Source organism: Aquarana catesbeiana, linkage group LG04, assembly GCF_042186555.1.
Source record: "Aquarana catesbeiana isolate 2022-GZ linkage group LG04, ASM4218655v1, whole genome shotgun sequence".
Classification (NCBI taxonomy): domain Eukaryota; kingdom Metazoa; phylum Chordata; class Amphibia; order Anura; family Ranidae; genus Aquarana; species Aquarana catesbeiana.
In genome coordinates, this window is record NC_133327.1 from 382497323 (window position 1) to 382510314 (window position 12992).

Here is a 12992-nt window from a genome sequence, read left to right on the forward strand (position 1 = left end):
GTGTTGCTGAGGCTTTGGTCAGTCAAAGAAGAAGCAGTGGAGAAGGTGGCCGTCTGACCGATGCGTTCAGACAATTTTTTAGTCCGCAGCCCCAAGGTATGATCGGTTCCAGCAACCATCGCCAGCGTCTGTTTTACATGGTGCAGGAATACCTAGGGGCAAGATCTGACTTGGACACCTTTCCCACTGAAAATCCTCTGGGTTACTGGGTCTTGAGGATGGATCACTGGCCAGAGCTTGTATGCAATTGAGCTACTGGCCTGTCCTGCATCCAGCGTTCTTTCGGAACACACATTCAGTGCTGCTGGAGGCTTTGTAACAGGCTTTGATCACAGGGGGCGTCTGTCCACCGACTCGGTCGATCGACTGACCTTCATAAAAATGAATCAGTCTTGGATCACCACCAGCTACCAAGCACCTGATGCTGATGTAACCGAATAATTTTTTTTGAAATCTCAGATCCCTTCAAAGACTGCCTATGCTGATGCTGAGTGACTATCCTGAGTAATTATCCTCTTCCTCCTCAATGATCAAGCTGATAGCTTGTAAGAACCTTTTTGGTTCTCGGTGCCACCACCAGTGCCTAAGGCCCAATTTTTCAGCCCCTGTTTAACAGGGGCATGTAATTACAATTTTTGATGCAATACTTTGCAGCAGGGCTCATTCCTGCGTTCCAACTAGAGTATCTGTGAGGGGTTGCAGTGTTGTGGCACCAGCACCAGTGCCTAAGGCCCAATTTTTCATCCCCTGTTTAACAGGGGCATGTAATTACAATTTTTGATGCAATACTTTGCAGCAGGGCTCGTTCCTGCATTCCAACTAGAGTATCTGTGAGGGGTTGCAGTGTTGTCGCACCAGCACCAGTGCCTAAGGCCCAATTTTTCAGCCCCTGTTCAACAGGGGCATGTAATTACAATTCTTGATCTAATATTTCACAGCAGGGCCCATTTCTGCGCCCACCAAGAGCGAGTGAGGACTTACAGTGTTGTGGCACCAGCACCACCACCAAAGGCCCAATTTTTCAGCCCCTGTTTAACAGGGGCATGTAATTACAATTTTTGATGCAATACTTTGCAGCAGGGCTCGTTCCTGCATTCCAACTAGAGTATCTGTGAGGGGTTGCAGTGTTGTGGCACCAGCACCAGTGCCTAAGGCCCAATTTTTCAGCCCCTGTTCAACAGGGGCATATAATTACAATTCTTGATCTAATATTTCACAGCCGGGCCCGTTTCTGCGCCCACCAAGAGCGAGTGAGGACTTACAGTGTTGTGGCACCAGCACCACCACCACCACCACCAAAGGCCCAGTTTTTCTGCCCCTGTTCAACAGGGGCATGAAATTATAATTCTTGATCTAATATTTCACAGCAGGGCCCTGTGAAGGCTTACAGTGTTGTGGCCACAAAAACACCTGAGGCCCAAATTTCTGCTGAGTATATAGGGCAGGCCCCTACTTTCAAACATCCAACTTACAAACGACTCCTACTTGCAAACGGAAGGAGACAACAGGAAGTGAGATGAAATCTACCCCTAGGAAGGGAAATTCTATCCTGTAAAAGTTAATATGGGAAAAACATTTCTCCTTTCCACTGATGCTTTATCACCAATCCTTGTTTCACAAAAAACCCCAAATTTTCAAAAAACATTTGTCATTGGGACAAAAAGTGAGGTGAAATCTTCTGAAGAGGAGCACAGACAGCAAAACAAATGTCACAGGGGTGATAACCCTTCCCTATGTTTTCCAAAAAGCTTAAAATAGATTTTTTGGCTGGAGCTAAACACGTTAAAAATGTACCAGTTCAAAATTACAAACAGATTCTACTTAACAACAAACCTACAGTCCCTGTCCTGTTTGCACCGCCTGTATACTGCTGTTCAGAGTACAGAGCCTGTATACTGCTGTTTCCTTTTTTAATTTGAGTGCGGGGTTCCCTTTAATATCCATACAAGACTCAAAGGGCCTGGTAATGGACTGGGGGGTACCCATGACGTTTGTCTCACTGATTTTTATCCATATTGCCAGGACCCGACACTACTTTAAGGCCGCAAGCAGTTTTAAATTACTTTTTTTCCTTTAAAAATGACATTTTGTGCAGGGACTGTTCTAAGCACGGGAAACAAGCGCCACTTTACAGGCATACTATAGACACCCCCCCAGTTACGATATTTAAAGGAATATTTCACTTTTTTTTTCTTTTACTTTAAGCATCATTAAAATCACTGCTCCCGAAAAAACGGACGTTTTTAAAAGTTTTTTTTGCATTGATACATGTCCCCTGGGACAGGACCCGGGTTCCCAAACCCTTTTTAGGACAATACCATGCAAATTAGCCTTTAAAATGAGCACTTTTGATTTCGAACGTTCGAGTTCCATAGACGTCAAAGGGGTTCTAACGTTCGTGCCAATTTTCGGTCCGTTCGCAGGTTCTGGTGCGAACCGAACTGGGGGGTGTTCGGCTCATCCCTACTTGTGGGTAACCTCTTCCTCTTCCCCAGTAGAACGTCAGGCAATATATAGAAGGATACAAGAAAGTCCAATTTTGAGGCGTGCTTGGTCACACAATCTTCATCCCTTTCCGGTCCCTATGGTTGTCGGCAGCTGAGGGTGAAGCGTACGCCAGTTTCCACACGCAGAGCGGAGCTTTCATATTAGATGAGCGGTATAGCCTCAGTGCCGGGCGAGGGCACCTCCTAATGTAAGCAGCCATTTGGCTTTCTTGTTTTTAATAATTTTAATAAATGGGATTACACTATTTTGGACTTTCTTGTATCCCTCTATATATTGCCTGACGTTCTACTGGGGGAGAGGAAGAGGTTACCCACAAGGCTTATCCACATCATGGTAGCAAGCCATTTCTTGCTAAAAGCTATAATTGACCTCTTTTTAATTAAAAAGGTCGACATCTTCTGGTAAGCGGACATCCACTTACAGAGCACATAGGGTGTGTTATGCAGCTGGTAAAGGTCATTTATTCACACAGAGTAAGGGCTCCTTCACACGGACGTGTCCGTGTACGGAGCGCGCTCTGCTTAGTGGGGGATCGCTCCGCCGATCCCCGCTGAGCAGGCAGATGACAGGTCTGTCTCTGCACACTGTGCAGCGACGGACCTGTCAGAGTGCCGCTCTCCCCTATGGGGGATCGGATGATGACGGACCGTAGAGTCCGTCGTCACCCGATCCGATCCGAAAACGGATGGAAAAGTAGATTTTTCCTCCGTTACACTTTTTCAGATCGGAGCAGGTTGGATGTCAGCGGACATGTCACCGCTGACATCTGACGCTCCATAGAGATCTATGGAGGGTCCGTTCAGGTCCGCCTAAAAAACTGACAGGCGGACCCGAACAGATCGTCAGTGTGAAAGAGGCCGAAGACTCACTTATATTCATTCATCTTGTGTTATTTTGATACAGCAGAGGATTAAAGCATATTCGACTTCGAGGCTGCCTAGCTTTAAGGGTGTTCAATCATTTCATCTGGAAGAATGTTTTTGGTATAGGTTTCATGGGCACAATTAATACCCAAAGACCAATTTTTCAGCATCTGTTTGACAGGTGCATATGATTGCAATTTTTTTTGCCTTTATCAAGAGCACCTCTATAGGGTTAGGGTAGGAAGGCACACCAGACACACAAAGAGTAATTTTTCTGCACCTGTTTGACGGGTGCATATCATTGCAATTTTTTACAGCAAGGCCAATTCTTGCTTTTATCAAGATTACCTCTATAGGGTTACGGTGGGAAGGCGCCCCCGACACCCAAAGACCAATTTTTACGCACCCGTTATTTCTATCCAAAGTCAAAGTGACACCAGAATGTATCCAAAAAATCTCTAATCTTGTTCCCAGTGCACTACATTGTGGCCTCACCAGACACAGTGGCCCCCCAGCTGTTGCTGAGCAAAATAAAGGCAGCTTGCAGGGAAAATTGCATTTTTTTTGCTTTATAAATGCAATTATTGCTGCAGCAGATTCTAGAAATGGCACAGATCTGCCACTTTACAGGTAGACTAAGCCCCCCTCCCCCCCCAAGCACTATATTGGAAGGAATTTTTCATTTTTATGCTTTTACTTTAAAAATCAAAAAATCACTGCTCATTTAAAAATTACATTTTTCACAAACTTTTTTTTTATTGATACATGTCCCCAAGGGCAGGACCCGGACCCCTATAATTTTCACAAACTTTTTTTTTATTGATACATGTCCCCAAGGGCAGGACCCGGACCCCTATAACCATTGTATGCCCAATTACTTGCATATGAGCCTTCAAAACGGGGTCCGAACTTTCGCAGTGTTCGAAAGTTCTGGTGTGAACCAAACAGGGGTCCGTTCGGCCCATCCCTACTGTTCTGTCATGTTAGGGCCTCAAGAAATTAGATGTCTGTGCATCAGGTGTAATACATTTTCAATGATGGTACCATAGCTTGTAAACTCTATAACTTTCACACAGACCAAATAATATACACTGATTTGGGTTATTTTTACCAAAGCAATGTTGCAGTATAAATTTTGGTCTGAATTTATGAAGAAAAATAACTTAAATATAAAAAAACCCGGTGCTGATTAAATACCACCAAAAGAAAGCTCTATTTGTGTGACAAAAATGATAAAAATGCCATATGGGTATAGTGTTGCATGACTGAGTAATTATCATTTAAATTGTGACAGCTCTGAAAGCTGAAAATTGGTCTGGGCAGGAAGGGGGTGAAAAGTGCCCAGTATTGAGGTGATTTAATATTGCTTCATTTTCTGACTGATTGCCAGAATTGTTAGAAAAAACAGCATGGACAGCAGTTTTTTTACAGCACATATGTCAGATATAGTTTAGCCATGGAACTCATCATCATCTAGAATCATCTAAGTAATTTTGTTGCTTGATATCTGATATGTAATGTGATTTGTTATGTCTGCAGTTTATGGAGGCAAATGGTTTGATCACTTACAAGGATGGTACAATCATAAGGATGCATACAATATCCTTTTCTTAAAATATGAAGACATGATAAAGGTACAGTAAAGGATCTGAGATTAATTTTAATGCTAAATATGAAAGCAATAGTTTACATATGATTTTTATGATATTACAGTAATTGATAACCTAGGGTCGATGATCATAAATGAATGCTTATGAAATGGACATTTCTATTCAAATAGTGACATTCAGGGTAGATACTGTAACTTGCAAACAGACCATACAAAATGCAGTCACAGAGGAGAATTTACTAAGCCTGCAGCAGACAGAATTTTATCTTTTTTCCTTGTCAAAAGAAGTTTATTGAGTATACAATGTTATAAAGATACATAAAGTAAGTTTACAAGGATCTATAAAGTAAGCTCATTGTTTTACAGTAGGGTTTATATAGGTAAATATCATGAAATTTCAAATATTAAACATTGGGTTCACGTAAACCTAAATTAAAGATATATATCATTTCCTTAGTTACTTTTGTAGGTATTTAAATGATTTATACCTACTATACATATTGTTTACAAGTAGAGTGTATATAGGTCAAATAAATTCTGATAATGAGCTTTAATCGTAAGGTGGAGAAAAGGAAAGAGAAAGAAGAAAAAGGGTTGAAAGGTAGAGGTATGGTCCACAAGGTTGTCCCGCTCGTCAGTTTATTATTCTTTTTAGTTCTCTTTGAAGCCTTAGAATGGGTGTCTCTGTAAGTCATTTAATCTGTTACCATGGCAACAGGACAGAGTCATTGAAGTTTGACAGGAACTGTTGTTTTATCCAAGGATGCCAAAGTTTTTCAAATTTTGGAATTTGATTTTGATCGATGGCTACCATCTTAGCATGGGACATTGTATTATTCATTCTGTGAATTGTTTCTGCTAGTACCAATGTAGGAGATTTCCATGCCTTGGCCACTGTTTGTTTTGCAGCCGTTATTAGTTGGATCATAAGTTTGAATTGAGAGAGTGTTAACCATTCCGGTTTTAGATTAAGTAAAGTTAAATATGGATCTGGTTGTATTATTTTTTTAAATATTTTAGATGCAATCAAGAAGACTTCCTTCCAGAAGGTTTGGATTACTGGGCACGTCCACCATATGTGTAAATATGTGCCTATTTCTGGGCATCCTCGAAAACAAAGAGCTGAGGTATTAGGTGAATATTTTGCCACTCTAGCGGGTACAAGGTACCAGCGAGTTAGGACTTTATAATTTGTTTCCAGTGCTAAGATGTTGGGTGAAGATGACTTAGATGTGAGCCATATGTTAGACCAGTCCGTGTCTTCTAAAGTTCGTCCCAGGTCCTCCTCCCACCTCTGAACGTAAGAGGGTCTATTAAGAATTTTATCTTTTTTCAAAGCTTAACTGAACAAACTGAAGCAGAGGTGTAACTAGAATCTTCAGGGCCCGGGTGCAAGAAACCATGAAGGGCCCCCACCAGGGGCTTTGCTGGGTCTACAAAAGATCTCGGGCTAGAGCCCATAGCAGCGGGCATACACATGTATATAATACACGTGTGTGTGTGTGTATATATATATATATATATATATATATATATATATATATATATAGAGAGAGAGAGAGAGAGAGAGAGAGAGAGAGAGAGACCCCTTACATCAGTGTCCCCAGAGAGCCTGCACTTTACATCAGGGTCCCCAGAGAGCCCCTCCTTAAATCAGGGTCCCAAGAGAGCCTCCCTACTTATATTAGGGTCCCCAGAGTCCCCCTCATTACATCTGGGTCCCCAGAGAGGTACCCCTCCTTACATCAGGATCAGGGTCCCCAGAGAGCCCCCCTTACATCAGTGTCCCCAGAGAGCCTCCCCTTTACATCAGGGTCCCCAGAGAGCCCCTTCCTTACATCAGTGTCCCCAGAGAGCCCCCCCTTACATCAGTGTCCCCAGAGAGCCCCTTCCTTACATCAGTGTTCCCAGAGAACCCCCCTTACATCAGTGTCCCCAGAGAGCCCCTCTTACATTAGTGTCCTCAAAGAGCCCCCCATTACATCAGGGTCCCAAGAGGGCCTACCATTTGCATCAGGGTCCCCAGAGAGCCCCCCTTACATCAGTGTCCCCATAGAGTCCCCCTTACATCAGTGTCCCCAGAGAGCCTCCTCCCCTCACATCAGTGTCCCCAGAGAGCCCCCCCTTACATTAGTGTCCCCAGAGAGCCCCCCTTACATTAGTGTCCCCAGAGAGCCCCCCCTTACATTAGTGTCCCCAGAGAGCCCCCCCTTACATTAGTGTCCCCAGAGAGCCCCCCCTTACATTAGTGTCCCCAGAGAGCCCCCCCTTACATCAGAGTTCCAAGAGAGCCTCCCCTTTACATCAGTGCCCCCAGAGAGCCCCCTTACACCAGTTTCCCAAGAGAGCCCCCCTTTACATTCGTGTCCCCAGACAGCCTCCCCCCTTACATTCGTGTCCCCAGAGAGGCCCCCCTTACATTAGTGTCCCCAGAGGGCCCCCCTCTTACATCAGTGTCCCCAGAGCGCCCCTTCCTTACATCAGTGTCCCCAGAAAGCCCCCCCCTTACATCAGGGTCTCCAGACAGCCGCCTTACCCCCTTCCAGAGGTTCCCCTGTACCTGGCTGGTCTCTGCTGTCTGTCCACCTCCAACCCCCAGAACGTCTCAGAGGTGGGAGGTGGCGATTGGCAGCTCTATGGTGTCCACAGGTGGCGGGATCCCCCTGGGGCTTCCCCAGTGTATACAGTGGAGAGGGGAGGGGAGGGGCTTCTAACCCGAGCATGTATCAGCAAGAGTGTACAAGCAGAGCGACTTACTTGTACAGTGAAGAGTGAAACTGATACCTGCCTGGGTCAGAGGCCCCTCCCCTCTCCACTGTATACACTGACACTCAGTAAGAGAACTACAAGCCCCAGGGAGATCTTGCTGCCCACGGGCAACATAGAGCTGCCAATCGTCGCCTCCCACCTCTCCCCACTGCATTCTAAATGGACAGCCAGAGGTGCAGGGGGAGATGCCAGGTCTTGGGGCCCCCCCACAGCGGCAGAATGGCAGGGCCCAGTTGCAAGTGCGACTGCTGCGATCGTGAAAGTTCTGCCACTGAGCTGAAGATAGATGCTGATTGGCTGTCATGCACAGCTGCTCCAGAGCCTGTCTGCTCCAGTTTTGATCAATTCCCCATATAGTGTCAGTGTTTCAAAGCTGCTGTGTGCAGAGGCAGCTCTAGGCTTTGTGAGGCATACATACACACACACACGATCGGATTTTCCGACGGAAATGTGTGATGACAGGCTGTTGGCAGAAAATCCGACCATGTGTATGCTCCATCGGACAATTGTTGTCGGATTTTCCACGGACAGATGTTGGATAGCAGGCTTTAAAATTTTCTGCGGACAAATGTCTGTTGGATTTTACGAGCATGTGTACACAAGTCCGTTGGACAAAAGTCCAAAGTACAAACACACACACATGCTCGGAAGCAAGGATGAGCCAGAAGCGGTCAATCTTGTAAACTAGCGATCGTAATGGAGAATTAACATTTGTGACGTGGCAAATTATGAAATGTTGAAATGCAGCGCATATTCTCTTCTTCTTTAATGGGATAATAATGAAGCTGCTTTGATGGTGATACTGATGGAGTTCTGCCAAATGTATTTAAAAAGGCTTTTTTTTTTCTAGTGATATCAAGAATAATATTATTATGGTTTTTTTTTTTTTTGGTCAAGTTACCACAACACCATTATCCCGTCGTTTTTATATCAATGAAACAAATATGTTTGTGTCCCTTGTTAATTTTACATTGTATTTTTTTAAATGTACCTGCCTACTCCCAAACTGTCATTTGAAGTAAAACACATAGCCAAGTATTATTCGCCACAATTTTTTTTATTGTGCATTAAAAAAATAAAACAAATAAAAAAAGATAAGCTATCTGCCAAAAAGTGCATTCTATGCATCCATAAATATAGAAAATATAACAATTCAAGTCATTATTTAACCAAAAAATAAAATAAAAGCCTCATGCATGCGTCCTGCTTCTTAATATAGGGGGTCAATGATGCCAAGAGTTGGTGAAAGCAGGGGTCCGTCATCCGGAGATAATTCTGAAAATCATCCGGATTATTCTCCTGGAGCTCCCGCAGCAAAGGCATATGACATAATTGGTCACAATTAATAAAGCAACCAATTTTTGGTCCAAGAAATCCTGTTCCTGGACTGGACTTGGGTCAAAGCAATAACTCCAAGGCCAGTAATAAATAACACGTTATCTCCTCCGATTCCGCAACATGGCTGGTTGACGAACGGCTGTTCAGAAACAAACTGATAAGCACAAAATGAAAAGCGCTAAATGAAAAGAGCTAAATGAAAAGCACGAAATGAAAAGCGTGAATCAACACTCACCAAACTTCTACTAACATGAAATTAGCAGAAGGAGCCCAAAGGGTGGTGTTAAAGAGCTGAAAAACCACATAGTACGTCACTACGTTCGTGATTGTTGGCCAACAATTGTGTGCCGTGTGTATGCAAGACAAGTTTGGGCCAATGCCCTTCGGACAAAAGTCCACGGTTTTGTTGGCCAACAATCCAATCGTGTGTACGAGGCTTTAGACATGAGGCCCCACTCATGCCCAAAATGGGAAAAAGAATTAAAGCGATATAAATTAACTGTATAAATTGCATTTATTAAGAGCCTTAAATCCTATGAACTACCGTATTAATTCAGTTTCTGGAATTTTCTCTAACCAATTACTCTTCAATCAAAAATCATTAAACATATATATATATATATATATATATATATATATATATATATATATATATATATATATATATATATATATATATATATATATATCACGCACGCAAAAATAGATAACATTTATGCAGCTGCTACTAGCAATCTGGTTAAGTTATACCAAAAATCAAAACCATATTTCTGAAGGTCAGGTTAATATAACCCAGCACAGAGTTTCCCTTACATCAGAGTCTGCAGGATTCCTCCTTACAGTGCAAGGGGACGTTTGATGTAAAGGGGAATGCTGTGTATCATGATGTAAAGGGCAATGCTGCAGATTTTGGTGTAAATGGGAACTCTTATGCAAGGGGGGGGGGGCTCTGGTGACCAGAGCTCAGTCAGACAGTCTCCTCTGGGCTCCAGCTTGGTGGCTCTGTTTCCATCCAATATTATCCTCTCCACAGTCCACACACGTCTCGTCTGAATACTCCCATGATTCCCATCCTAGCAGCGATCCCACTCTTGACTCCTCTGAAGGCTTCCCCCAGAGACTGCAGACATGATACAGGAGATGGTCAGAATGTGCGCCCATAATACAAGAGATGGTCAGAGACTGCAGACATGATACAGGAGATGGTCAGAGACTGAAGACATGATACAGGAGATGGTCAGAGACTGCAGACATGATACAGGAGATGGTCAGAGACTGCGGACATGATATAGGAGATGGTCAGAGACTGCAGACATGATACAGGAAATGGGCAGAGACTGCAGACATAATACTAGAGATGGTCAGAGACTGTGGACATGATACTAGAGATGGTCAGAGACTGCAGACATGATACAGGAGATGGTCAGAGACTGCAGACATGATACAGGAAATGGTCAGAGACTGCAGACATAATACTAGAGATGGCCAGAGACTGTGAACATGATACTAGATGTTGGTCAGAGACTGCAGACATGATACAAGAGATGGTCAGAGACTACAAACATGATGCAAAGGATGGTCAGAGACTGTGCAGACATGATACAAGAGATGGTCTTATGGTAATGACAAGCCACAGCCAGGGTGCAGGCAGATGATCCTTCTATACACTCTTCTGTCCCCTACTACAAGCAGGAGAAACAGACACATTTGATTTGAGCGCCCTGCAGTGCATTCTGGGAGGTGTAGTCTATGCAAACCACAGGCAACGGCTAGTGTGTGGTGTAGAGAACTACAACTCCTGCCTTGCAATGTGGTGCCGGCTTTGGGAGAAGGCTAGGACAGTGGTAGAGATTGCTATTGGCTACAGCTGATGAGATGTTCTCCCTCTTAGGGGAGTGTTACAGCTGGCCCACTCACCCCAGCAGCCTGGGGACACCCAGGGCTGTCTTTAATATTGATTGGACCCTGCCCCCCACCCCTAGAAAGTTTGCTTTCCACCCCAACATCCCAAAAAACAAACACGTACATAGACTTATCTAAAAAAAATATTATGTAAACGTAAAGATCTGGTTCACACTCACTGACTGCTCCAAACTTACTGATTGGTTGCTAGAGGTTACTGCACAACATTCCTGCTCACTGATTCGTTGCTAGAGGTTACTGCACATCATTACCACTCACTCATTGGTTGCTAGAGGTTACTCCACAATATTACCACTCAATGGTTGCTAGAGGTTACTGCACATCATTACCGCTCATTGATTGGTTGCTAGAGGTTACTGCACATCATTACCACTCACTAATTGGTTGCTAGAGATTACTGCACATCATTACCACTCACTCATTGGTTGCTAGAGGCTACTGCAGATTATTACCACTGACTCATTGGTTGCTAGAAGTTAATGCACATTATTACTGCTCACTGATTCTTTGCTAGAGGTTACAGCACATCATTACCTTTCACTGGGTGACAGGGCCATATTGTGGTGTGTGATGCAACTGTTAGGGTACAGTTGGTTGGATGATAGGATGCAGTTTGGGGTGATGGTGGCAGCATTGGTGTGAGAGGCTGAAATCATGTCTCCCCTATAATAATTGAGGGTAGGGAGAGGTGGGGTACAGGAGGGGTGAGGATGTTAATGACAGGAGGCAGGGTGGTAGAATGCCAGAGGTGGGGTAGAGAGGGTTGATGAGGAAGTTGAAAATGAGTGGGGTGGTAGGATGTCAGCAGAGGGGGGTGATGATGAGAGTGGGTGGGGTTGTAGTAAGCTGGCAGTGGGGTACAGAGGGGATGAAGATAAGAATGATGATTATGGGGGTAGGATGGTTGGATGCTAGAGTTGGGATACAGGGGGATGATGGGAATGTTGATGACAGGGGTCAGGGCGGTAGGATGTCAGAGGTGGGATATGGGATGATGATAGTGGGTGGAGTGGTAGGAAGCTGGCAATGGGGTACAGGAGGATGAAGATGACAAGGGGTGGTGTGGTAGGAAGCTGGCAGAGAGGTGCGGGGAGGAGGAAGATGACAGGGGGTCGGGTGGTGGTATGCCAGGAACAAGGAGATTATGATGAGGATGGAGATGATGGTGACAGGGGGTGGGGTGGTGGGATGCCAGGGACAGGGGGGTGATGAGGATGGAGATGATGGTGACAGGCGGTGGGATGCCAGGGACCAGGGGATGATGAGGATGGAGATGATGGTGACAGGCGGTGGGGTGGTAGGATGCCAGGAACAGGGAGATTATGATGAGGATGGAGATGATGGTGACGGGGGCGAGGTGGTGGGATGTCAGGGACAGGGGGATGATGAGGATGGAGATGATGGTGTCAGGGGGTGGGATGCCAGGGACAGGGGGATGATGAGGATGGAGATGATGGTGACAGGCGGTGGGGTGGTGGGATGCCAGGAACAGGGAGATTATGATGAGGATGGAGATGATGGTGACAGGGGGTGGGGTGGTGGGATGCCAGGAATAGAGCTATTATGATGTGGATGGAGATGGTGACAGGGGATGGGGTGGTGGGATGCCAGGGACAGGGGGATGATGAGGATGGAGATGATGGTGACAGGCGGTGGGGTGGTGGGATGCCAGGAACAGGAAGATTATGATGTGGATGGAGATGATGGGGACGGGGGTGAGGTGTTGAGATGCCAGGAACAGGGGGATTATGATGAGGATGGAGATGATGGTGACACGTGGTGAGGTGGTGGGATACCAGGAACAAGGAGATTATGATGAGGATGAAGATGATGGTGACACGGGATGGGGTGGTGAGGTGCCAGGGACAGGCGGATGATGAGGATGGAGATGATGGTGACACCGGACGGGGTAGTGGGATGCCAGGGACAGGGGGATGATGAGGATGGAGATGATGGTGACAGGCAGTGGGGTGGTGGGATGC

General features: G+C 45.1%; 1 protein-coding gene across 2 annotated transcripts in view; it reads left to right on the forward strand.

Moving 5' to 3' along the window:
* The window catches only part of LOC141140222 (amine sulfotransferase-like), a 92835-nt gene that overhangs the window by 46239 nt on the left and 33604 nt on the right, over positions 1-12992 (forward strand). For both annotated transcript variants that reach the window (XM_073627141.1, XM_073627142.1), the window contains exon 5: positions 4911-5005. In XM_073627141.1, coding sequence (XP_073483242.1) covers positions 4911-5005 — 95 coding nt within the window. The remainder of the gene's footprint in view (positions 1-4910; positions 5006-12992) is intronic.